Raw genomic sequence first — 27,353 nt, forward strand, 5'->3', positions numbered from 1 at the left:
GGGAAAGAGATTGTTGGAGGTGGGGGTGGTGAACGAGGCCCGGGTCCTGGCCCCTGGGCTTCCCGGGGGGGGTGGGGTATTTGGATGACTTACAGAGAGGGGTACTGAGCAGCCTCTGCGTGGCTGCAAATTGATCTCCCTGAACTATGGCCTCCCCATCTGTTCTAGCCTCTAATTACAAATGCAAAAAAATAGCTAATTTGCAATGGCATCATAAAAAAGGGAAATATAGATGATTGAAGAGCTGTTCTATGCTACGCTGTTCATGTTTTACACACTCCAGGCAGGGAGAAATCGCTCTCTCTTCCCATGTCGGGAGAGTGCCCTCCCATCAGCCAGTTTCTGGCTCAGCCAGACGGTGGGAGAACACCCATGAAGTTGCCAAGAGGAGGGAGGGGCCCCGGGACGGGACAGTCCCCAGGGGGTTCTGCCGAGGAGGGGGCCGGTCACTGGGATGCTGCTCAAGGCCAGGAGTCTATCCTGGTATCTGGATTATTTGAACCCCTTGGGGAAATCTACAGTGTGGACACAGTCCTGGGAGTCTAACAATGACCACTATAAATTATTATTTTTTTTAATGTTTTATTTATTTCTAGGAGAGAGAGAGACCGCATGAGCAGGGGAGGGTCAGAGAGAGAGGGAGTCACAGACCAAAACAGGCTCCAGGCTCTGAGCTGGCAGTCAGCACAGAGCCCAACGCGGGGCTCGAACCCACGACACACGAGATCATGACCTAAGCAAAAGCTGGACGCTTAACCGACTAAGCCACCCAGGCTCCCCTATACATTATTTTTTTAACTGTACCCATGAGGGAATAAGGAGGGTTTATCATGAATCATTGTAGTAAAAAGACTTAGAAAGGCATGTGCATGCACAAAGCCATAGACTTGACTTCTGTTTCTTCCTCTCCTCTTCCTTTGCCTGCCCTTCACCCTCTACCTTCTGTCTCCAGTCATATGAGACCTCAGCAATTGCCCAGAGTGGCGGGGAGCAGCATGGAATGGAGGGAAGACCAAGTGGTTTGGAGTCAGGCACTGCCTCTAGATTCCTTTATGATCCTGGACGGACACCCCGGGGGGTTATAGGAAAACAGGTCAGGAGACAAGCCCCTGGATGGAGCATAGGTGCCAATGGGCATGCCTCCCAGGTCTCCGTGACTGTCCTCTGGACCCCCATGTGACAGTGCTCCATAAACCAGAAAGACCTGGTCCAGCCTTATTCATCTCACCGGCGGGGACCCAGGTCCTCTGCGAGCTTAGACCAGAGCCTCACCCTTGCAGTTGGGGCGGGCGCTCACCTCCTCACCCACGATGCATTCCACACTCCCTGGGCACTCAGGGCTGGGCTGACTTCCGAGGGAGGGGACTGGGGCGTACAGATGGGCTCCGGGGGAGACCACAGGAAAGAAGACATTTTCTTTGTTCCTGAGGGGTCAGTTGGCCCGGTTTCACACCTCCCTCAGGAATGAAAGACAACTTCCCTGGGAGTGTGGAGACCTGTACTTGGGACCAGCATTGCCAGGAGCTTCTTAAAAACCTTAAACAAATCACTTGTCTCCTTTGAGTCTTAGTTTTCCCCTGTGAAATAAGAAGGTTGAATAAAATGGTCTCTAGCAATTCTTCAAGCTTTAAATTTCTATTGTCATTGTTGTGTCTAACTAGGACAGTGGCTTCTGTTTTGTTAACTGTAGATTTGAAATACTCATTTTCCCTGGGATGCTTTGGTTGCTTTAAGTAGTTGGCTATTGGGGGTGCTAGGGAAAAAATCACCCTGACATTTGTTAAAAGGATAGGAAAAGTTTATTTGGAATGATTGCAAGGTGTCAAGGCTCTCGCTGTAGGGGAGAGAAAATCAGGCTGAATTCCAAATACAGGAAAGACAGCTAGAGATCTATAGCCAAGGAACAGAATGGGGGGGTGGGGTGTCAATGGATGGCAAATCTCTAAGAAGAGACATCAAGGGTAGGGGGTGGTAAAAAGCAAAATTCAACTGCATAGATTTTAAAGATCTTATTGGCTTAACGCAATGGTTCATGAATCACAGAGCATCCCATCTAGCAGAGAGAAACAAGCTCTAGGAGTTGTACAAAATGAAAGACTCTTATAGGCAGAAGGGAGTGGAAACATGGAAGTTGTACTAGGCAAAGAAGCAGGTGCGTTATTGCAAGGTCACTTTCCCTACACGGGATGACAAGGGTCTCTTAGGCAGACCACCCAACTGGTGCTGGTGAGGAAATTCCTGATTGGTCTGATTCCATTTCTAGGAGAGCCGCAACTGTGGTTAAGTCTTGGTTTAATGACGTGAGTCTTAGTACAAGCAACTCCATTTTGAATCTGTCGTCTTGTTTTTAACAAGGGATTCTTGCTAAACCCATTTGACAGGATTCTCAATGGAGGCAAGATATCAAGGATGGGGGAATTCTTACCAAACTGACTCAGCAGGATTTTTGATCCAACTGGACGAGTCAGGTCAAAGACCAGGTCTAAAGATGAGACCTACTTAAAAGAAGGAGTGGAGGATCCTGTCTAAAGTTTGGTCAAGGAAAGAGTCTTTGTCAGTGGGAGCAAATAATCTATTTTCTAGGACAGTGGAACCCTTTGTAGGTGAATTTTTAGTATGATTATTGGATAACAGGTCCTTCATAGCTGTTTTATAAATGAATTGAACGATGGGGGAGGGGGGACAATATAGAGGAAGGACAGGTTGCATTTTGGTTAGGGAGACAGTCCTCAGATCACAAGTGTGGTTGACACTCATACCTGCGGGGGATGTTGGTATCTTGGATTAAATAATATGGGAGAAACTGCATCTGAGTCAACCGCTTCTGTGAAACTTGCGGCCATTGCACTATGTTTACCACGGAGAGATAACTGCTAGAATATTTCTTGGATTTCTCATAATCCCATCATTTTGTATCAAAAGAAAGGTTTCCATGACCCTGTGTCCTATTGACCGGTGTTCGGAACGTGCTAAGTAAATATCGCGGTGTAGACACATATCACATTGTCTACACTGCATGCTTCTGTACCCTGCCCTCTTTGTTACCGCTCCATCCCCACACACCACTTAGGATCCCTGGTTCTGAGAGTTCAGTGATTTTGTCTGTAGAACACGTCTTTGGGGTCCTAATCCACTATTTTAATTCATGATTTAAAAGTGCAAATAGTTTTGGGAGAGACTACAACGCGGGTAGCCTGTGCATTCCATTCAAGTTGTAAGGCTGGTCTGGGCTCAGTGAGGATGAGGAGGCAGGCAGGGGTTTTTGGTGAATGTGAGAACACTGTCCGGAGGCACACAGGACCATTGATGCCACCGGTGTGTCAGAGAACATTTGACAGAGACGTTGGCACACGGAGAAAACTAAGTCAGAGCATAAAACACCACCAAGACTAACAAGAGTTAAGACTAAGAAAAAATGCCCCCTTCTCTTCGGCGTTCTCTGGGGTTTCAAACCCTTCCAGAAGGAAAACAGGAAAAAAAAAAAAAAGGCAAAACTCTGAAAAGGGAGAAGGGAAAATGTTTTCCACTCCCCTCAAATATAGAGAGAATGGGGAAAATTAAGAGAACCCAAAAGCTGTTTGCTTTTCATTTCTATGTATGAACACTTTGTCGTTTCCAGTGGAAGAAAGCAGCGTTCAAATTGTATTCGCAGATTGATTTTGCTGAATAGATGCAGCTTCATTGTATTCAATCAGAGAATAATTCTTGTCAATTATCACCCTATTTGAAAACAATATATATTTTTAGCCGTTGAACAGAACTTTTGGAGCTGGGACCGAGTGCTTCTTTGCAGCGGTCTGTGAGTTTTGCTGTTTGTGTTTTCTCCTCTTCAGACACAGGACTTTGGGACCTGAGTGAAAAGGCGTCCCTTTAATGGCATAGAAACAAACGGCATGGAAACAAAAGTGAGCTGTTCGCTGCTCACGGTCAAACCAACTTCAAGAGGCCGTTCTCTGGTTCATTTGGATCCAGCTCCAGTAGATTCTAGAAATGACTTTGAGCAAAAATTGCGTTCCAGTTGTTTCCATCAAAACTGTCCTCCGTTCCTGGGCTCCTAGAATTCGCATTTCCATAACACCTCGGCGAATTAGAGGGGCTTTCTGGGTAATTAGCATGCAAATGTGCATTTCAATGCAAGATCCAGACAAGCTCTCACTCTCCTGCTGAGGGATTGATTTTGTTAGAGGGCCCGAGAAGGTGTGTTTTTCATTTAGACACGCTTATGTGACTGCGAACACAACGGGTGAATTCCACGTAGGCTGTAATTGATAAGGAACCTTATGAGAAATGCGATATATCCCCACAGCAAGTTAAAAATATCCGTGCCCTGTACTGGTCTGCACATACTGGCTGAAAGCTGAGTAATCAAGGAAGGTTCATTTTAAGCAATTCCTGCTTTTTATGGATTTAAAATGTTGTTGCAAAGGGGATTTAAAGAAAGCTTCAGCCATTAACCGCAAAATAACTGTATTAGAGGACTTTATTAAGTCTCTCAATCTGACTTCATTTATTATTTCTAAGAATGACTCCCGTAGGAGGGAGGGAATAAAGCCTTTGTTCGATCTTCTTTTGCTCCCAGGAAGGAGCCCCACTGGAGACAAGTCTGTAAAGATTTTCCCCGGTGACATTCAGGAGGGTGGCTCGTCATTCTCCCCGGCAAACGGCTCTGCCTGGAGCGCCTAAAATGTGTATCTTTAAGACCAGATTTCCCAGTTTTTCATTTCCTTCCTTCCTTCTTCCTTCCTTCCTTCCTTCTTCCTTCCTTCCTTCCTTCCTTCCTTCTTCCTTCCTTCCTTCCTTCCTTCCTTCCTTCCTTCCTTTCCTTCTTTCCTTCTTTCTTTCCTTCTTTCTTTCTTTCTTTCTTTCTTTCTTTCTTTCTTTCTTTCTTTCTTTCTTTCTTTCTTTCTTTCTTTCTTTCTTTCTTTCTTCTTTCATAAAATATTCTCCCTGCCAGGGTGGATATTTTGTAGATGGGATGACACATCTTGTAGTATCTGGAATAAGACTGAGAAGGGAGGACTTAGCAGGTCAGACATCAGTGCAGCTCGAAGCTTCCGGGACCTTCTTTTGACAAAACAGTGATTGCCTGATATTTGAGCTCCCCGCCTTTTAAATGAGGGAAAGATGAATGGGGACCTTGGTGGTGGAGAGGGGCGGGGAGCTTTGTCTTTGAATGGGCGGTGATGGGGGCAGAGGATGAAAATGCACCACCTTTTAACATCCAGGATTAAGGGCATATCATTTTTTGTAAGCCTGTAAGGGGACAAAATGTTAACAGAGGTTAGTTAACCCTGGTCATGGCACTGTGAGTGACAGTTGCTTCTTTATATATTTGTCTAACCTTTGAACGACTTTGAACAACGAGACCGTATTACATTCAGAATCCTGAAACACTAATTAAAATTTTTTTTTAATGTTTATTTTTGAGAGAGAGAGAGAGAGAGAGAGAGAGACAGAGGGCGAGCCCAGGCGGGGCAGAGAGGTAGGGAGACACAGAATCCGAAGCAGGCTCCAGGCTCTGAGTTATCAGCACAGAGCCGGATGCAGGACTCGAACCCACGAACTGTGAGATGGTGAGGTGAGCTGAAATTGGACACTTAACCGACTGAGCCACCCAGTGCCCCCTAATTATTTTTAAACTCCCTGTGCAGGGGAAGATCCCTGTGCAGGGGAAGGGCTGACTGTAGCAGGAAGGCACCAAAGCAAGAACTCAGGCTCATTTGGGGTGGATCCCCTCCTGAGGCCCCAGAATCCTGACCCTGGCAGCCGTGGCATGGAAGGACCCGGGGGGAGGGGCGCATCTGCTCCCCGTTTAGGAAATCTCCATTCTCTGAAAGGTGCTCCAAAGGGCCCCGCCTCTGCTCCCCATCCTCACCTCGCAGGGCTGTGGGGCCTGCATTCCCTGAGAGCTGCCCTTGACTGTGGTACCAGCTTCTAGCACGTTGATTTATGGAGCTCTTTGGTGTCAGGTAATTGCCCATCAATATCCTATTTATCACCCAGCTTGTCACGGGTTGTGGCTGCTATTCCACAAAGCCAAGGCCTTTGAGAAAGGGCCAGCGGCTCAAAGCACAGGAAGAGGAGGTAGGAAACGTACCATGTCCAAGTTCTTTTCTCCCCACTTTGCTCATTGCTGGGCTTTCCCTTGAACAAGGGGAGGGATGATGGCGTGTGTCCAGGGCAGGGAGCCGCTGACTGTAGCATGGCTTCTGGAAGCCAAGAGGATCCCTCTAGCTCCAGCCTTTCTCCCCCAGTATCCTTCCTCAATAACTGTGATCTATGCTGGATAGGAACAAAATCTGCATATTCAGTAGGTCATTAAGGTTTTTAAAAAGTACAGATTAATAGGCTGGAAAGAAATCTATTAAAACACAATACTCTCCTTGATAGAAAACTTCTTTGCTATATTTTACATATCACCTATAAGGAGCACATATTTCTCAAGAACAAAGTAATGCATTGGAGTACATTCACTGCTACCTGAAATTCCACGATTAAGGAGTCACTCATTCGGCTTCAAGATTTTTATATCTTTAAAATGCAGAGTGTGGGGCTCCTGGGTGGCTCAGTTGGTTAAGCGGTCGACTCCAGCCCAGGTGGTGATCTCGCAGTTTGTGGGTTTGAGCCTCGCGCCAGGCTCTGTGCCGACAGCTGGGAGCCTGTAGCCTGCTTTGGATTCTGTGTCTCCCTCCCTGCTTTGCAGGACTGAATTCCTGGAAAGCCCAGCTGTCGTCTGGAGCCCTGGAGATCAGGAAACACTGGACCTTCCGGGCCCTCCCTTGCCCTTGAGTTTCAAGGGCTCTGCCCAAACACCCTCGCCTCCTCCCACCCCGGCTCTGCAGGGGGAGCAAAGGAAGCTGGAGCTGGAGTTATTTCACAACAGAAAGTCCCCGGCTCCTGACACTGAGTGATTAAAAGTGATTTTTCTTTTAAGAAAAAAGAAGCCTTTTATCATACTCCTAGGGCTGTCAGAAACCATTCGGGTAGATTTTCTAGTCTTGTTTTTTTAGATGCAGAAGTGGGAGGGAGTAGCTGTCCTGCCCCAGCTCACCCCTGCAAGCCCCAGGGAGGAGGGAGGGGATTTCTGGTTTGGTCAGGGAGGGATTTGCACCACGGTTCTCTTTCCGTCCAGCAGGGCCCGCACCGGATGGGAGGAGGCTGCTCAATTTCACTTCGCAGATTCCCCTTTATGTGTATTAGGTTCGAAAATCTGGGTCCCCAGGCATGGCGCGAATGGGCTGAGGAGAGCAGACGTTCACTGGGTTCATTCTCTGTGCCCGGCATCGGTTTCAACAGCTTTGTGTGTATTCATCTGTTCGAATCTCACAACAACCCGAAGAGAAGAGACTATTGTCATTGTCATTTTCTGGCCAAAGAACCAGAGAGCCAGAGTCACCTGCCCAAGACCGCTCACTTAGTGAGTAGCAGAGCTATGCAATGAACCTGATGGCCATGATATCAGCCAACACCACGACACACGTCTCCCACGATGGTCATTTCGAATTTTGCTTACAGCGGTGCATAAAACTTTAAAAAATTATAATGAGATACCTTTCCAGGCATTATGCTAATTACAATGTGCTCACAATTTACATCCATAATTAGGAGACGGGGGGAGTGAGTGATTTCTATTGCTCGAAAAGGGAGGGTACAAATATCACTCCCTGTGGAAACCACATACCGAGTCCCAAGAATTAAAATAGCATACCAACGGTACCGGTGCCCATTGAGAGCCCGTCATCTAAATATTCTCAAGGTCCAAGGATTTTAGTGATTAAGTGTCTCAATGGCATGAATCTAAAAAAAGACAAGGAGAGTGCCTGGGTGACTTAGTTGGTTGGGTGGCCAACTCCCGATTTGAGCTCAGGTCATGATCTCACCATTCATGAGATCAAGCTCCATGTTGGGCTCTATACTGTCAGCACAGAGCCTGCTTGGAATTCTCTTTCTCCCTCTCTCTACCCCTGGCTTGCTCTTGCTCTCTCGCTCTCAAAATCAATAAACAAACGGAGCTAGTTGTAGTAAACTTGGGGAAAACTTATCAAGTCCTCTTCGTTTAAAGTCCTCTCAGAGCCCTTCAGTCTTTGGGGATGAGGATGTTCCTTTCCTCTGGGTATAAAGAAGGCACCTCTCATGTGAGGGGCTCATGACCTGTTTTGGGGGACAAAGGGGAGGTCAGGGAGACCTTCCTGTACCTGTCATTACTCAAATCCCTTCAGCTAAAACTTTTCAGTATGCCAAGCTGCCATGTTTTGGAGTAGTGCGTGAACCTTGTCTTCCGCAAACAACAAAGAGGGAATAACAAAATATGAAAGCCGATGGCATCTTAACCACCACATTCGGTGCAACAGGGGCATCAACTTTCTTAGACAATTTATTTCATATATTTTTTTTGAAAATTGTCTTTGTATAGAAATGAATCCAGTCACTAACAAAAAAAAAGTTTAGGGGAGCATGGCTGGTTCTGTCAGCGGAGCTTGCAACTCTTGACCTCCGGGGGGCGTGAGTCCAAGCCCCATGTTAACTGCAGAGCCTGCCGAACAAAAAAAAGTTCTGTTCTTTTTTTTTTTTTTTAACTTTGAAGACTGGTAACTTGCAAATCTCTGCTTGGATTAATGTCTTAATATCCACACTTAACCTTTGACATTGAAACCTGAGCTGAAGGAAGACTTTGGAACGCTGGCTAAAGACCCACTGTGACCTTCTCTATGGAAATTTCTAGTTCATAGCTGACCTTTGTGGGTTTCTGTGTCCTTTCTACATGGCGTCTTTGACAGAGATGCCAACTGTACATGAAAAATGATAACAGAACACGTCCTGGGGGAGGCTGCTCTCTGAGCCTCCTCTCCCAGGCTCCGAGGCTCCGCCAACGACAAGCTGATGGCAAGATTGGGTTTCTTCCCTGGAGTGATTTACTTTACGGTTCTGACTATGTTCCTAGCGAACATCATCCCCCATCTAGCCCAGGCCTTTGGGACTATGCCAATCAGGTAATGCTGAACCCCAAATTAAGCCTAAAAGGAATCGGATGGCCAGTATTTAAGAGATATACCAAAGCCTTCCTCATTTCTCTATTTGCTTTCTATGGGATTTCCTATCTGTGAGCATATTCTCTGAATGGTGCTACAGAGCAATCCGGAGTCCCAGGGCACTCATTTGGTAAAGAACATGAGCCAGAAGGGAGCGTTTGAGTTGTCTCATAAATGTTTTTAACTCACCAGTGATGTCTATGTAGCTAACAATCATGGCTCCCAGCCATGGACAGGGCTTTCCTGTTGCTAAATTTTGCGCTAATCCTTAAAGCCAGCTAAGGTGGGTTCCACATTATTACTTCTGAGTGGATCACTGATGTCCCTCTCTGGCAATTCTGAGCTCCCTTTTTATTTTTTATTTTCTTTTTGTCTTACCTAGCTAGAGAAAATTCAAACGGAATAAGGAAAATCTCATCTCATTCAACAACCTTCTCTCTCTCATCCTAATTCTTAAAGGAATAACTAATTGCATGTGAGGGATAGAAGTCGAGATTTCCATTCTGTAAGCATCTATCATATGTATCTCTCTGTCTGCATTTCTCTCTTACATGTATTAATAAAGTTAAAAGAGATTAAATAATTTTTTTCTGGAAAGCAAATAAACGAAATCACAAAGTGATTTAGCAGGTAAATGGCTTGATAATATAAATATAAATGCATTCATCTGGGTTTTTCAAAGTTTTTTTTTTTTCCCTAAAAAAGACTATGGAATATCCAAAAGGAAAGATAGACATTAAGATTTTTCAAAGAAAGGAACCTATAAATAACGAATTGGACTATCACTTGATTTGTATGTCAGATATGTAAGTACTTAGAGAGAACACTGTTTGGTTCAGCTGTTCTCATCAGTATGATTAATGACTACTTAAAAGTGCTTGATTCCATTTGTATGCCAGCTGTTGTTGGTGTAAAACAAACTGGGACTTTCTCAAGATAATCAGAGTCAGACTGTCTGCAGGATTTGGGGGCTGATACCCCTGAGCTGGAAAAGGAAATTGATGGCTCTCAGCTCATCACCCCGAGGTCAGACCCAGGCACTCGTGACTGAAATAGACCCGGCGCAGATGCTGAGTACCAGGGACGTGTCAGAACAAGGGCCCGCTCCTTTGCAGGTCTCCGATGATGGAAAGATCTTAGCCAATCTGGAGCTTTATGCGCTGTTAGCAAGTTAACAAGGACCTGCGCAGTCTGCACTAGGCAAATAGTACTTTAGAAGGTAAATGAGCAAGATGGATCGCTCAAACACAGACAAGGTGGGGCAAGCGGAGACGCAAAATCGTTAAACCATGGAAGCCATGCTCTGTTCTTTCCTAATGAAGCAGCCACAACGGGGCACATCCTGGGGGTTGGCACGGTGTTGGAGAGGAGGGAGGGGACACACGCACGGTGAGGCTGGCGTCAGGCATCGGCTCCGAAGACAGCGAGAGTTTCTGAAATTTCCCTTCCTGCTGCACGCATTCAAAAGCCGCTATGCAGTCACCATCTCCTCTACACCGAGAGGGAACAGGAAGTTTACCCGGAAATGGGAGCACCTTTCTTGACCACCCTGCTACATTCAAAAGTATCCAGATGAAAATGAAAACTCGTGAAAATCCCATTTTAGTTTTCTTTAATGTTTTTATTTATTTCTGAGAGAGAGAGAGTGAGCAGGGGAGGGTCAGAGAGAGAGGGAGACAGAATCTAAAGCAGACTCCAGTCTCTGAGCGGTCAGCACAGAGACGGATGCAGGGCTCGAACCCACGAACCGTGAGATCATGACCTGAGCCGAAGTCGGTCGCTTAACTGACTGAGCCACCCAGGCGCCCCCGCATTTTAGTTTTTAAAGCCAGTTCGCATAAGGCATCAGGAGGGTCAACAAATATCGCTCAAGTTATCTTGTGCTAGTGAATCTACCGGTAAGGTGTTTGCCAGACGCAAAATAAGCTTCTGTTTCTTCGGGGGGAGATCAAAGTGTAATAGCTAACAGTTATCTGCTTACCGTGTTTAGCACCGTACAGTGCAAGTTACAGGCACTAGCTTATTATTTACTCCTCAGAGCAACCTTAGGAGATCACTACTATTATTACACCCTCATTAAAAAAAAAAAACTTTTTAAGTTTAGTTATTTTGAGACAGAGAAATAGAGCATACGAGCAGGGGAAGGACAGAGAGAGAGAGAGAGAGAGAATCCCAAGCAGTCTCTGCAGCACTGTCAGCACAGAGCCTGGTCCGGACTCGAACTCAGGAAACTTTGAGATCGTGACCCGGGCCCAAACCAAGAGTCCGACGCTTAACCCAGGCACCCCTATTACATCCTCATGTTTAAAGACAAGAAAACCAAAACATTTGCTCGACATCCCATGGTTAAGAATGATAGAAGGAGGGCTCAAACCCAAGTTTCTCTGATTCCAAGTTTCTCTGTTGCTCTGAAAACTGATGTTTATGCTCATTAGGAAAATGATTGTGCCAGGCAGTAAGTATATGGGGAAAAGCCAAAGTGAGTGCCAAAGATCGGGTTATAGAAGTCATCTGGGGTGCCTGGGTGGCTCAGTCGGTTAAGCGTCTAACTTCTGCTCAAGTCATGATCTCACTGTTGGTGGGTTCGAGCCCTGTGTTGGGCTCTGTGCTGACAGCTCAGAGCCTGGAGCCTGCTTCAGATTCTGTCTCCCTCTCTCTTCCCTTCCCTTGCTCATGCTGTCTCTCTCTCTCCAAAATAAATAAAATTTTAAAAAAAAAAAAGATGTCATCAGAAGAGCAAAAGGCATCTGAGGAAGCTCAGTGGAGAAAATGAGGCTNCGCTCATGCTGTCTCTGTCTCTCCAAAATAAATAAAATGTTAAAAAAAAAAAAAGATGTCATCAGAAGAGCAAAAGGCATCTGAGGAAGCTCAGTGGAGAAAATGAGGCTTATCTGAATTTGAACTTGAAGACAAGGTTAAGGGGATGATCCTGAGGGTAACTTACCATACTTTCTCACCAACACTCCTTTTGTGAGAAAGAAAATTGGACTCACGAGTCACTGAGGTGGTATATAAGTCATTGAACTGGTAAATAGTTACATATATATAATCAACCTGTATTTATATAAAGTATTATAAAAATATTTCCAAAGGGGCACCTGGGTGGCTCAGTCAGTTAAGTGTCCGACTCTTGGTTTCAGCTCAGGTCATGATCTCATGGTTTGTGAGTTTGAGCCCTGCATTGGGCTCTGTACAGACAGCAAGGAGGCTGCGTGGGATTCTCTCTCTCTTCTTCTTCTCTCTGCCCCTCCCCCACTCATACTGTGTGTGTGTGTGTCTCTCTCTCTCTCTCTCTCAAAACAAACAGGGGCACCTGGGTGGCTAAGCCAGTTAAGTGTCTGACTTTGGCTCAGGCCATGATCTCACAGTTTGTGGGTTCGAGCCCCATGTCGGGCTCTGTGCTGACAGCTAGCTCAGAACCTGGCACCTGTTTCAAATTCTGTGTCTCCCTCTCTCTCTGCCCCCCCCCACTCGTGCTCTGTCTCTCTCTCTCACCAAATAAACATTAAAAAAATTTAAAAAAACAGACAAACTTAAAAAATTAAAAAGCCATTCATATATATAACTATTGAGATAATGGCTAGGTTTCCATAACCACATGTCGATTATCTCTATTTTATAGATAAAAAATTCTATAAAGCCTTTTATATTATAAGAATTGATCAAGCTCCTGGGAGAGAATTCATGACTCTCCTTTGTTACTTCATGTTTTACAAACAGAGGCTTCCTGACTGCCTTTGTTCTGCCTTGACTCTCTTTTCAAGGATGTTGGCACACAGCCTGGGAAGATAAGGGATAGTGTCTCCCTCTGGTGAAAGGGTAGCTATGCTTACTGCCCATGATAAAAGACTGGATTCTGTAGGAGCAAGGCCCCTCTCCTGAAGCACAATCCACTACACTTGCAGGCATCCAGCTCTGGGTCTATCCAGATCAGCCCCATGTGACTGGGGAGCAAGGAGAACTGACACACTGTGCTTGGCTCACGCTGCTTGCTGTGCGGGGAGTAACAAAGTCTTTTGTCTTTGACCCAGGAGTCTCATGTCTGATGCCAGCAACCAAGAAACTGTGACAGGTAGCTTGCCCCTGGAGTAACACCTCAGACCCTTCACACTTAGGAAATAAGGAAAATGTCTTTTCTAGACAGGCCAAATTTGTCCTCATCCTTATAGAAAAATAAGGCATCTGCTTTGGGATCCAATGGATTAATATCAAGTAGGTCCATCTTAGAGCCTAACAAAATCAAAAAAGATAAAATGTCTGTGTGAGAGTCTCCCCTAAATTTTTAGCCGGGTGCTCAGAGACTCAGTGAGGTAGACTACAACTGTTTCCACATCTATACCCTCGAAGTGCTCATCACTGGAAGTAAGGGTTGACCAACTGGCCCAGGAGCCAAATCTAGCCCGCACATTGTTTTAGCAAATAAATTTGTATTGTGTGGGTATTATCTATGAGTGTTTTTGTGATACGACTGCAGAACTGAGTGGTTGCAACAGACACACCCATGGCCTGCAAAGCCTAAAATACTTATGTTTGGCCCTTTACAGAAAACACTTGGTGACCTCTGATCTAAAGAACGAGAAAGATACGTGTAGAATAAAGAATTCCCTCAAAATGTGCTAAAGGAAGAGATATGAACAGAATATTGTGTGAGCATAGAAAAAAAAGCTATAGGGACATCTGGGTGGCTCAGTCGGTTAAGCATCCGACTTCAGCTCAGGTCACGATCTCACGGCTCGTGGTTTTCACGCCCCTGCGTCAGGCTCTGAGCTGACAGCTTAGAGCCTGGATTCTGCTTTGGATTCTGTGTCTCCCTCTCTCTCTGCCCCTCTGTTACTCATGCTTGCTCTCTCTCCAAAATAAACAAACAGTAAAAAAAAAAAAGTGCTATAAGCACACACACATACACACACGCACACACACGGGCATGTACACACCCCTTCCTGCCCCTACTCACACACACACATCTGTCATTTGCACGATGGTCTTATTTCATCTTCACAGCAGGATTATTAGGCATATACTATTGGGAGCATAGCCTCTGGAAACAAATTAGGTTCAAACTTAAAACTTTGCTACTTCTAGCCAAGTGGTTTTTGGATAAGTTACTTAACTTCTCTGAGCCTCGGTTTTGTTTCTTGCTAAACATGGATAATACTACTTATACATCATACGATCAGTGGAAAGACTATACTAATAGCCTCGGACACATAGGAAACGATATGCAAATATTTGTTATTGTGTCTTCCCATTTTCCAGAAGGGTAAACTGAGGAACAGAGAGGTTGAGTGATTTTGTCCAGGTCACACTGGTAGAAAAAGATAGACACACAATTTAATTTCAGCTCTGACTCTAAAATCTGGGCCTTTACCACTGCTATTATAGTGCTTCTCCGTAATAAGGGCCTGTGGAATTCATTAGTAAAATCACAGTAGAATTTCTTTACCCTTTCCAATAATATTTAATATTTTAAAAATTGTTATTTAATTGCCCGGCTAGCTCAGTCAGTAGAGCATGAGACTCTTAAAAATTGTTATTTGTGGGTTGTTTATTGGCAGATCCTAAAGGTCTCCTGTACTGCCTGAGTTCTGCAAAAGCCTTATTTGAATTCATTATATTAATATATTCCCATCTCATGCTTTGTCTTTTGAAGTCAAGTTCACTTTTGTTATTGAAATAATTATATTCATGGCTTTAAGAGTAGAAGCCTAAGCAAAGCTTTTACTAGTTATCTATATAAAAATATTCAGGAAAAGAATAGTACTTTTATTTATTTTCAACTTAAAAATTTTTTTTTATTTTTCAGATACAGAGACAGAGCATGAGCAGGGGAGGGGCAGAGAGTGAGGGAGACAGAACCCAAAGCAGGATCCAGGCTCTGAGCAGTCAGCACAGACCCCAATGTGGGGCTTGAACCCATAGACGATGAGATGGTGACCGGAGCCAAAGTCGGTTGCTTAACCAACTGAGCCACCCAGGCACCTCAAAGAATAGGGCTTTTAAACACTAAATTGTAGACAAGTGATTTGTTACTATTGTATTGCTTTAAGATTATACCCCAAACAGTGATATTTTCCATAGAGCCAGTTTATCCTACCCTTATTAGTGCTGAGTTAGGGGGAAAAAAAAAAAAAGCAACTACCACCACTAATACGTGTATTACAGCCTTTCTTTGAAGAGTTCTAGAGGGGCATCTGGGTGCTCAGTCGGTTAAGCATCCGATTTCAGCTCAGGTCATGATCTCATGGTCTGTGAGTTCAAGCCCCACGTTGGGCTCTGTGCTGACGGCTCAGAGCCTGGAGCCTGCTTTAGATTCTGTGTCTCCCTTTCTCTCCGCCCCTGCTCTGGTCATGCTCTGTCTCTCTCTCTCTCAAAAATAAATAAAAACATTAAAAATTTTTTTTTTCTTTAAAATGAAGAGTTCTAAAGGAAAATGCACCATCTCCTGATGCATCATGTCACCAGATTACTCCTTCGGCAGAGGAATACCACGGTAATACCTTGTTGAGAAATAAGTTACTATATTTAAAGAATTCTGTGTCAGTAAAAAGAAAAGGTTAGTATCCATTTGACTTTACATATTATTTTGAGCATCTGGAAAAGTATTTTTCATGAGTGACAACGGTGCTTCTTTGACAAGGAATTAGTGCATTTGAAATCTGATGTGTACTTAGTAAAAGTGTACTGTGGACTTGAGTCCTCACTTACGATACCCACTCAAAAGCTCGGGGGGAAGCCTGGGGAAAGGATTCCATTTAACTGTCCATTTCTCTATTTAATTAATGGCTGCTTTCAAAAGTTAGATATTAATTTTAATAAAATGGTTTCACCTTCAGAAAAGAAACGGTAGCGTTTGATTCTAACAACACGCTACTTTATATAAATTGTTTTGAAACCTCACAACCACAGCAGCTGCCGGGGTATTCACAGTGTTTAAATGACAGAATAGGATTCCAACTCAGATCCCCTTGGTTTCGGCTATTGCCCCATATTTCCTGGGTCTAGTTCTGACCGAATAACATGTTATATCAGCCCAAAGCACCTAATTCCCAAAGGAGATACTTAGCACTTTCTGCCCCCACTGCAGTAGCTTAGAAAGTCATGTATGCCAGATTGTACTGCTATAAAGTAGGGGGGCTTCTGTCACCTTGGGTCCTTGGGTAACTGTGTGAAGCAGAGCCTCCTCTACTGACCTGTGTTTGACATGTAATGTGATAAAAGGCTACTGAGATCTGGAGATTGTTTATTACCACTGTATCGAAGTCCGATTTAAACACCATTGTCTTTTAGTATTCTCCAAGTAGATTACCTTTTGCTCATTGGTTTATAGAAACTCTTTGTTTGTTAAGGAGATTGATATGGCATCTGATACATATGTGCAAATCTTTTTCTTCCTGCCTATGATTTTGCTTACATTTTAGTTTGCTGAACAGAAATATTTTTGCTGATGCTGTATGTTTCTGAACAGGAATTTGAAAGATTTACAGAGCCAAACTTGTCAGATATTTTCCTCTATGGCTTCTCGTTTATCTGTCATCATAGAAAGGATCTCCCGTTTGGAAAATTGTTCCCATTGTTATTTACTGAATAGGCTATCATTGTGCCCTGTTCCTGGCAGAAAAGTGATTTTTATCAATACTAAAGCCATATATATGGATTTATATGTATATATACATACATATATATGTATATATATCTGTACTCTTAGTCTATATATATATAAAGGTGATTTTTATCAATACTAAATCCATATATATGGATTTATATGTATATATACATACATATATATGTGTATATATATATCTGTAATCTTAATATATATATAAAGGTGATTTTTATCAATACTAAATCCACACATATGGATTTATATGTATATATATATACATACATATGTGTATATATATACATACATATGTGTATATATATATATCTGTACTCTTAATATTTTTCTATTTTAATGCCCATACCATACTAATTTATTACTGCTTTTTAATATATGTCCTGATATATGATGGAACCAATCCTTCTCCATTTTTTTTTTTTACTCTCAAATATTATTGGCATGCATACGCATTCATTCTTCCAGATAAAGTTTCCAGAAAGGAAAATGTGTTGGGATTCTAAATGAGATACTAAACGTATATATTAATATGGGGAGCACTAAAATCTGTATATTGCTGGGTTTCCATCAAGGAAAATGGTGTGCATCTTCACTAATTCGGATCTCATTAAAATTTTATCGTTTTTCCTGTGTTTCCTATTAAATCAATTTCTAAGTATTTTATGGTTTGTGTTGCTACTGGGAACATATTGTCTTGTGGCAACACAAAATAGATACACTTCAAAGAACTGTCTGAAAATGTGATTTAAACTCATTCCTGTTCGGTAATTACCTAGAGTGTAGATGAGAGAGACATTATGCACAAATGTTTCAAAGATGAAAAAAGGGGGAGAGGGGGTCACCCTTGGCTGGTACCAGGCTGGAAAATGTAACATCTACCTGGACCGCGGCACAGTGACTCTGAATGGAACTTCTGCCTCCTTCCATTTTGATGTTAGGCCATCGCCTCCGAAAACCCTTTTCAGAATTTCCTAGGAGGTTGTTTTTCAAAGATGTTATTTTCTATATTACATTTGTCATCTGTATGAAGCTCCCAAAGAGGAATTTTCCTGGCCTTTGTTCCTCCTGAGAAACTGCTTTGTGCTTTTAGCGAGAGGACCCTATTATAAATCATGTAACTGATAGCATTTCCCTCTGCATCGTCTGCTAGAGAGCTTAGCGTCAAATTTTAACCCACTGCTAACAAATGCATGGGATTTTCATGGATGCATTTGAATTCTAAGCTTATTCCTGGCCCTGTTGAACTTTCTTTCCGACATTTACGCCTGTTTTTCATTTATTTTTATCTTGTTACATCTTCTATATCTCTGTAATCCACTTTAAATGTGTTCTGGATCAAAACAGACTTGAAAATGCTTAGATGGGTTTGCATCCTATAATCTATGCTCCAGTTCATGAAAGTGCATGATAAATATAATTACCACACCATTTGATATAAAGAGCTTTATTTTGAAATAAGGAAATACAAATTCTTTGAAGTTACACATTGGTTCATACAGAATCATTTCAGCCTTAATTTCTGAAATCAAGCTGACTTTTAAAACCTTTGAGTAAAACGATTACAATAAACTTTAGACTTAAAGCCAGACTAGGATATACATACTTTATGAGAGTCATCACATTACTAGTTTGTATTTATCATTTGAAATGTGTATCTGTTACCCATTTTGTTCTCAATACTGAAAACACAATTTCTGACAAATATTTACTCTATTTGTATATTTAAAATTTTCCAAAAAAGCATTTTTAAGCTAGATAAGTTTAAAATACTATTTTCCTGACCCAGCATTAAAACGTGTAAAAGGAAATCAGAATTGTTTTTAACTGGAGGTATAGTTTCAAGTAAATAAAGACAGGACAAAAGACAAACACAGTTTATGGGAACAGGTTTTTAGAAAGATGTTTAGTTCAGCGAAGTATATTAAATGATGTTCTTAATAATAAACTCTAAAAAAATGAACAAAAAATTTTAGAAGAGAATTTGTAATACTAAAATCAATCTATAAATATTCAAACTATCAATAGTCTTACTTCACAAAAGTGAGACTAGGTGGCTGGAGACATTAAATACCATTGAATTTATTTAGCCAAGGGCTCCCGAAGCATTCTGGGCACGAAGAATGATGGTCACAAGGCCGCGGTATCGTCCTGGGAATGGCAGCTGGGTGCTTTAACACGTGATTCCCAAAGGGCAGAGAGGCTCTTTAGGAAACAGTGAGTGGATTAATTTTGACAATAATAAACTTTACGTGAGGGACAGCGAGCATAAGATGATCTAATCAGACTGAGCTCTTGCCAAGAGACTGAAATTAGAAACACGACCAAGTTTAATCCAAGTGTCCTCATTTCTACACAGAGAGAACATTTCTAATGCTTTAATTAAAGAAATAAAATCAATTGGTGAACTTCACAGAAAGTGTATGTAATGAACTTCTCGTGTGCACCCCTGCTCGGCCACTTGCTAGTTCAGAGGTATCTGTAAAGATCCGCCTCTCTACTTCTTAACTTCATCAGCCCCCCTGGATGGAACATGAGGTCAACTATGTAGACCTCAGGAGGTGGGAGCACCCCAATCAGTCCCTTAGGAGTTTCGTTCATCAACTTAACTTCATTCCAAGCTCTGCCGTACTCCCCACGAACCAGCGAGCAGCCGATGCCAATTTTATCAGCCAGAGCCTGTGGGAGAAAACATCCAAAGATGGACCAAAAGTGAGGAGGGAGAGGGGTAGGGGGAAAAAAATCCTGAGCTGTAAGACCCATCTCGGTGAAGGTGAAATCTACAACTCTTGCAAAGAAGTGCTTAGAAAGGAGGCTGGGGAAAAAAATGTGGAATACTGTGATAGGAGCCAATAAAATGTGATAAGTTCCCTTGTTCCGCAAGATCCAGTAAACTCAAAAATCTCTGTGTAGGTCCTGCTGGGAAGTGACATTTTTCAGGCAGTTACACAGCATTGTATCAGCGCAAGATTGATAACGTCATTGGAGAAAAGCTATTCCGCGGGCTTTCGGCACTAGTGCATCTATCAATCTTCCCATGCTTCTAGGCTGCTCTGGGGGTGTGAGATGCAGTGGGATTGAATGGAGGGATCAAATTGGCAGGGACCTATTTCTTGCCGATGTATTCTGTGTGATGGAGATGGTGCTGGGAGCAGGAGGTGCCGGTTGGGGGCGGGGGGCGGTCCTGCTTGGGCTGCCTGCCCGTCACTTCCTCTGAGTTGTGTTATGTTCCTTGGAAGTGGTCTCTTTCAGTTGGTCCTGGTTTTGAGGTTATTTACAAAGTACCTTTAAAATAACCTGGGGGGGCCTGGGTGGCTCGGTCGGTTGAGCGTCCAACTTCGGTGCAGGTCACGATCTCATGGTTCGTGGGTTCAAGCCCCGCATGGAGATCTGTGCTGACAGCTCAGAGCCTGGAGCCTGCTCCGGATTCTGTGTCTCCCTCTCTCTCTGCCCCTCCCCTGCTCATACTCTCGGTCTCTTTCAAAATAAATAAATAAACATTAAAAAATAATAATCTGGAAACTTCTTTGCCACATCATGGTGGATGGAGAGAGCTGGCTCATACTCGCCTGACCTTGAATTTTGGCTCAGCCACTTACCGGCTGCTGTCACCGCAAACAAAGGGCTCAGCCTCTCTGTGCTTCCATTTCTTTATCTGGGAAGTTAGGATAACAATAGGAGAATCTCCTTCTTAGCAGGTTATAAAGGTGAAGTGGATTAATACGTGTCAAGTGCTTAGGGCTGTGCATGCCACACAGAGTAGGTGCTCAACAAATGCTACTCGCACGAGGAGGCAGGAACCGTGTTGTTTTAATCACCTATTTATATATTCATGTAACGTCCTGATAACTTACTGTGTCATGACCGCACCAGGTAGTCTTGGGTGGACCAAGATGATTAAAACATGGTTGTCATTTTTAGGGTCTTACATTCTATCGAAGCTATGCCTGCCTGGTACACAGTCAACTATAAAACAACAGTATCCAAACATATGGCGCTCTGTGGCATTGTCATTTATAACATGAAATATATATTTGGTCTTCATCCTTTTCTGAACTCCTCAGAACTCCTAAAACCTTGGAATTTGCTAAGTGATGAGAGCCACCGAAGTGTCGTTTCTTACATTAATGAGGTGACTTTTGGACCACACCCAAGGATGGGGATGGTTTGGCCAGAGAACCAATCTTGTGACTGGAGGGTTAGAACTTTCAGTCCCGCCTCCTGACCTCTGGGGAGGAGAGGGAGTTGCAGGTCGAATCAATCACCAATGGCCAATGATTTCATCAATCACAACTATGTAATAAAGCCTCCATAAAAACCCGAAAGGAGAGGTTTTGGAGAGTTGCCGGGTGAGTGAACACACGGAGATTCGGGGAGAGTGGTGTGCCTGGAGGGGCATGGAAACTCCAAGCCTTTTCCCCATACATTTCTTTATGCATCTCTTCCATCTGGCTGTTCTTGACTTATATCCTTTTCTAATTAATAGCTGATGTAGTCAGTAAAATGTGTCCGAGTCTGGGAGCCGCTCTAACAAATGAATCAACCCTGGGGGGGAGGGGGGGTGTCCATGGGAAGCGCCAATCTGGTGGTCAGAAACACAGATGACAATCTGGGCTTGTGATTGGTGGCTGAAGTGTGTATAGCCAGGAGGGGACAATCTTGTAGGACTGAGCCCTTAACCTGTGGGATCTGACACCATTTCCAGACAGGTGGTGTCAGAACTGAGTTGAATTGACCTAGCTGAGCTCGGAGGATTACTTGAATGTGTAGAAACTGCCCACCCCAATCGCCGCCACCCCTCTCCTGATGGAATTGGTACTAGAATCATCTTATACTCATTGTCTAGTGGGGTAGAGAGTCCAAAATAAACATGATTTCCAAAATAAATTTATTGATTTCTTACCTCCATGTCAAGGCCCTCTAGATCATCACAATAATCCTGTGAAATAGATACTATTGCATTTCCCATTTTATGGCAACTAAAACCAAGATCAGATAATTTTCTCAAGGAAGGTCACAATAAGTGGTGACCTAATGTGGAAGGCAGGGGATCTGTCTCCAGAGTCTAAGTTCCTAACCTTAGGGTGATACTGCCTTCAACTGAATTGAATGAGTTCTCATGGGCAAGTCTTGAGTTTCTTTGTGAAGTGGAAAACAAGGCTGTCTGCTTAGAGGAAGAGGTAGAGATGAAAAGTGTTAGTAGGAGGAAAGACAGAAGTGGGTTGCAGCTGCTGAGGAAAAAGAGAGAAGCCTGTGACCAGGAGATGGAAATGAGTGGCCAGGCCACACAAATGTCCACCTGAGCTGGGCACCCCCGAGCTGGCTGTGGCATTCCCCCCCTGTCCTATTCCACAGCCTGAGTATCATAGTGGAAATGGCAAGCAATCAGACTGGCCCAGAGTGGGCTGGCAAGGCAGGGGAGAGGAAGGATGGGGTCAAGAAAATGAGGGAAGTTAGTGAGCAAATTATAAGGTCTATGGGTGATTTATCTAGGCTGCTAAGGGGAAAACCAAAACCAAAAAGGAGGCAAGAAGCTGGAAGAAAATGGGGGAGATGAAGAGTATTCAGAGGAGTGGAACGACTTAGGGGGGGTACAGGGTAAGAGATTTCATTACAGTGTATTGGTGGTCAGGATGTCAGTGGTGGGTAAGATCAGGGTAATGAACTGCATGACTCAACCAAGGTGTGAGGGTAAGGGGTCCGGTTTGGCAGAATTCTACAGACTGAATGGTTGTGTCTCCTCCGTCCCAACTCTTATGTGGAGCCTTGATCCCCACCAGGATGGTAGTGGGAGGTGGCTCCTTAAGTAAACAAGTCATGAAAATGGAGCCCTCACTGCGAGATTGTAGGAGGAGGAAGAGACCAGAGCTCCCTGTCCATCCATCCTGTGAGGGCACAGGAAGAAAATGGCCACTGCAAGCCAGGAAGAGGGTCCTCACCAGACGCTGGCTCTGTTCAACCTCGATCTTAGACTTCTGGGCCTCTACAATTGTGAGAAATAACTGTTTGTTGGTTAAGCCCCGTCATGTTTGGTATTTTGGTAGAGCAGATGAGCACACTAATACAGTCCCTCTGAGACACTCAGGCACAGCCAAGATGGAGGGTAAACAGTCACATGGGTGTGGAATCAGGAGGGGTCTGTGGGACAGAGGGAAGAATCTGGACACCTGAGGCATTTAGTTAGTATTTCAGGCCATGTGAGAGCATGACCTCACCATATGAGGTACATAAAGTGACAAGGGAGAAGAGTCTGTATTGGAACCTTGAGGGACCCCAATGTTTAAAAGAGGGTTGGAGGAAAGAGGTCACCAAAGGAGATCTAGATGAGGTGGAAAGAGAGGACAAAAGTTACTAAAGAAGAGTGGTGTCAAGGAATAAGAAGGATGAATGACAAATTCTTTGACATATCAATTAAGACAGACAATAGATTCCTAGGGTCCTTACTGAGAGGGACCGAAGGTAAGACTGCAGTGGCCTGAAGAAGAATGAGATGAGCCAAAAAGGGACACGGTACTAAGATGACCCTGAATTTTGACCAGGAATGAGAATTATATAGAGAGAAGCAATATGGTAGGTTTGACTCAGATAGGCATGGGTTCAGATTTGAGCTGTGCCTCTGGTTGACCTTGGGTAACCCCCCTCTCTCCTTGAGTTCAGTTTTCTTGGCTTTCAAACAAGGATAGTAATTTCAACATTTGGTATTTTTGAGACTCTTCACCATTGCATTAATCAAGTGTCTGGCCCCTAGCTCAAAACGATGCTGGTCATGATAATAGGAGCTACAAGAGTAGTTGTAGCTATTATGAGAAAAGATTTATATTTCCTCTTTAAATTTTGTAGACTTAAGTTTAGATTTTAAAAGAGAAACAGAGAGAGAAAGATCTAAGACAGAAGAGAAGAATTTGACAGAGCAAGAAATCCAAGAAAATAAGGAAGATTGGGGAGCACCACGGGGGCTCCGTTGGTTAAGCGTCCCACTTTCTCTTGGTTTTGGATTGGGTCACGATCTCGCAGTTTGTGGGTTCAAGCCCTGAGTCGGGCTCTATGCTGATGGAGCAAAGCCTGCTTGGGATTCTTCCTCTCCCGTTCTTTCTACCCCTCCCCCAATGCTCACTCTCTCTAAAAATAAATAAACTTTATAATCATGTGACTGCTCTCCCGTTAACAACTTTCAGTGGCCACTCACAGATTTTAGGATTAAGTGCAAACTGACATGGTGCTTTATAACCTGATCCATTGGCTTCATCTGACCCGTCTTCTTTTCTTTTTCCAAACTATGCTACATTCCTCAAGCGGACCACGGACTTTCATTCCTGTTATCCTGTATGAAATGTTTGCTTTGTTTAGAATGTTCTTGTCTTCCTTCTTTACCTGATAGAATCCTAGGTAGCCTCTAATTCTCAGGCTACATATCGCTTCCTCCCCTGACACTTGCCCTGACATTACCCGAGAACCCATAGGTGTAGCTCTCATGTGTATGCAGGGGCTTTCGCTATTTTTTAATGTTTATTTATTTTTGAGAGACAGAGAGAGACAGAATGCCAGTGGGGGAGGAGTGGAGAGAGAGGGAGACACAGAATCTGAGGCAGGTTTCAGGCTCCAAGCTGTCAGCACAGAGCCTGACGCAGGGCTTGAACTCATGGACGGCGAGATCATGACCTGAGCCGAAGTCGGTACTTAGCCGTCTGAGCTACCCAGGCGCCCCAGGGGTTGTCGCTTTACTACCTCCATATTCTCAGATGTTAGAAGAGCCCTTGAACTATAGTAGGTGTATGATAAATGTTGAATGAATGTGGTTCCAGTAGTCTGGCAACCAAATACGTGTGTGTGTGTGTGTACACATATATACGTCTCAAAAATAAGTAAATCTAAATGACAGGATTAAAATTATTAATATTAAACAGTTCAGCGTTAGCAAGTGGCTCACAGCATTATGAGAAAGATAAACATTTTAACCTAAAGGCAAATGAGGCAAAATATCTTAAATACCTTGAAAAGCAAAGCTCGATGGTAGAAGATTCCTTTTTTGATCTGTCCAACGGGTACAACATTGGATTTAAGTTGAAATTTTAGTTCACTTATATGAAGTTCCCAGCTGAAATCATGTAGTTTCTCCTTTGAAATTTTACCACCCATTTTCTCTGCCACATACCTGTGCCAATTACATTGAGATCAAATCAATCAATCAAGTTTAATATCTCATTTTGGATGCTTTGAATGTAACTAGATGTATAATTGCGTGTGTAAAAACTGTATTTCCTCTGACTTTATTTGCTTGACTTTTTAAACTTACTATAAGTGGGTTAACATTATGCTTACTATATTCAAACTGCCATATATAAACCGAAACAATTTCTATTTTTTTAAATATAGTTTATTGTAAAGTTGGTTTCCATATAACACCCAGTGCTCATCCCAACAAGTGCCCTCCTCCATGCCCATCACCCACTTTCCCCTCTCCCCCACTCACTTCAACCCTTAGTTTGTTCTCAGTATTTAAGAGTCTCTTATGATTTGCCTCCCTCCCTCTCCTTAACTATTTTTCCCCTTCCCCTCCCCCATGGTCCTCTCTTAAGTTTCTCTTCTTCCACATATGAGTAGAAACATATGGTATCTATCCTTCTCTGCCTGACTTATTTCACTTAGCATGACACCCTTGAGTTCCATCCACGTTGCTACACATGGCCAGATTTCATTCTTTCTCATTGCCATGTAGTATTCCATTGTATATATAAACCACATCTTCTTAACCCATTCGTCAGTTGATGGACACTTAGGCTCTTTCCATGTTTTGGCTATTGTGGAGAGGGCTGCTATGAACATTGGGGTCCGTGTGCCCCTATGCATCAGCACTCCTATATCCTTTGGGTAAATTCCTAGCAGTGCTATTGCTGGGTCCTAGGGGAGTTCTAGTGTTAATTTTTTGAGGAACCTCCACACTGTTTTCCAGAGGGGCTGCACCCGTTTACATTCCCACCAACAATGTAGGAGGGGGCCTGTTTTTCCACATCCTCGCCAGCATCTAGAGTTCCCTGATTTGTTCATTTTAGCCACTCTGACCGGCGTGAGGTGGTATCTCAGTGTGGTTTTGATTTGTATTTCCCTGATGAGGAGGGACGTTGAGCATCGTGAAACTCTAACAATTTTATTCAGCATAAAGGAAGAAATGAATGCTAATCTTCCCAGTATTTATAAGAAGAAATAAATCAATATCACACTAAATTTCTATCAACACAGTTTTCAAACTTTATCTTGCCCTTGAAAAAATATTCACAAATGTTTCCATCTGAATCCCTCTGAAGGCATTGTACTAACATACACGGTCCTTCTTTTAAGGAATTTGAACTCAGAGTTAATATGAACACATTGGGAACTTTTCCATTAGATTCCCAAATATTTTCAAGTTTTATAATTTTTTCCTTTGACATTTTATTATTTTGGGTGGCTCTGTCAGTTAAGTGTCTGACTCTTGGTTTTCTGGTCAGGTCATGGTCCCTCAGTTCATGGTTTTGAGCCCCGCATCAGGCTCTGTGCACTGACTGTGCGGAGCCTGCTTGGGATTCTCTCTCTCTCCTTCTCTCTCTACCCCTGCGCTGCTCAGGCTCTCTCTCTCTCAACATAAGAAAATAAAATATATATTTTTTGATATTTTTTTATTTAGAGAAAGATGGCATTTATGTAGCATTAAAGTGAGAGGAAGAGAGCAGAAGGAAAATAAGTTGGGTGACGAGGCGGAGCGGATATGCCTGTGGAGCTTCATTTGAGGCTCTCCCTGAAGAGGTCAGTAAACACACCTACAAAAATCCTCTGTCAGCTAAGGCTACTACATCTAGGAGAAGAGGCAGAATTGCACATTTTAAGGAAGACTTTCCTCTTGTTGTATGTGGAACCAAAAAGGAAGAACATGGGTGAAAACCAGGAGCAAGCGCTGGGGAGAAAGCTGTCACACGTCCCAGCCAGGCGTCTGTACTGTGATGGACGCTGGGAGCTGACAGCTCAGGGGCAAGTCTCAGCATCTCTGTCTTGGTGCAGGCTCAGGTTTAAAAAAAAAAACAAAAACCCACAATTTTTGGGAATGATGAAAAGTATTCCTGATAGGAAGAAAGCATGAAGACGCTTGGCAAATGCTGACATGAGCTAAATCAGAGTTCCGCTCGAGTCATCACTTTTCAAGGACACCCGAAAACCCTCAGCAGCCAAAAAGGTTCTCTTCCAGGTTGGGCTGATGAGAAGTCAATGATCTGGCGGCTGTGATTCTTGCAGTTGTCACATCCAGGTCGGATGAGTGCAATGCACTTGAACTTGGAGAGGATACAAGCACCCGCAGAGGCTCCAGCTGTTGCAGGATCCAGTGGCTCACCTCACTGCTTGTTGGTGCCAGCCGCGGAGGCCACCCTCTGCTTGCAGTGATTCCTAACCCTCACAGCTCCCGCGTCAAGTTCTCATATTTCGCTTTGTGGACTCACATTAAATGCCCCAATTTAAGAAGGCAGCGTCAGGGGCGCCTGGCTGGCTCGCTTGGTTAAGCATCTGACTTCAGCTCAGGTCATGATCTCACGGTTCAAGAGTTGGAGCCCCCCATCGGGCTCTGTGTTGATGGCTCCGAGCCTGGAGCCTGCCTCAGATTTTGTGTCTCCCTTGATCTCTGCCCCTTCCCTGCTCATGCTCTGTCTCTCTCAAAAGTAAATAAACATCAAAAAAAAAAAAAA

General features: G+C 43.6%; 1 protein-coding gene across 1 annotated transcript in view; it reads right to left on the minus strand.

The window, feature by feature from the left end:
* Nucleotides 1-18,706: 18,706 nt before the first annotated feature.
* ARMC3 (armadillo repeat containing 3) overlaps nucleotides 18,707-27,353 on the minus strand; it is a 99,748-nt gene continuing 91,101 nt past the window's right edge. The window contains exons 18-19 of the mRNA XM_077772466.1: nucleotides 24,634-24,796; nucleotides 18,707-19,323 (exon numbers count right to left, since the gene is read on the minus strand). Coding sequence (XP_077628592.1) covers nucleotides 19,114-19,323; nucleotides 24,634-24,796 — 373 coding nt within the window. The 3' untranslated portion in view covers nucleotides 18,707-19,113. The remainder of the gene's footprint in view (nucleotides 19,324-24,633; nucleotides 24,797-27,353) is intronic.

Source organism: Crocuta crocuta, unplaced genomic scaffold, assembly GCF_008692635.1.
Source record: "Crocuta crocuta isolate KB4526 unplaced genomic scaffold, BGI_CrCroc_1.0 scaffold96, whole genome shotgun sequence".
NCBI classification, from domain to species: Eukaryota; Metazoa; Chordata; class Mammalia; order Carnivora; family Hyaenidae; genus Crocuta; species Crocuta crocuta.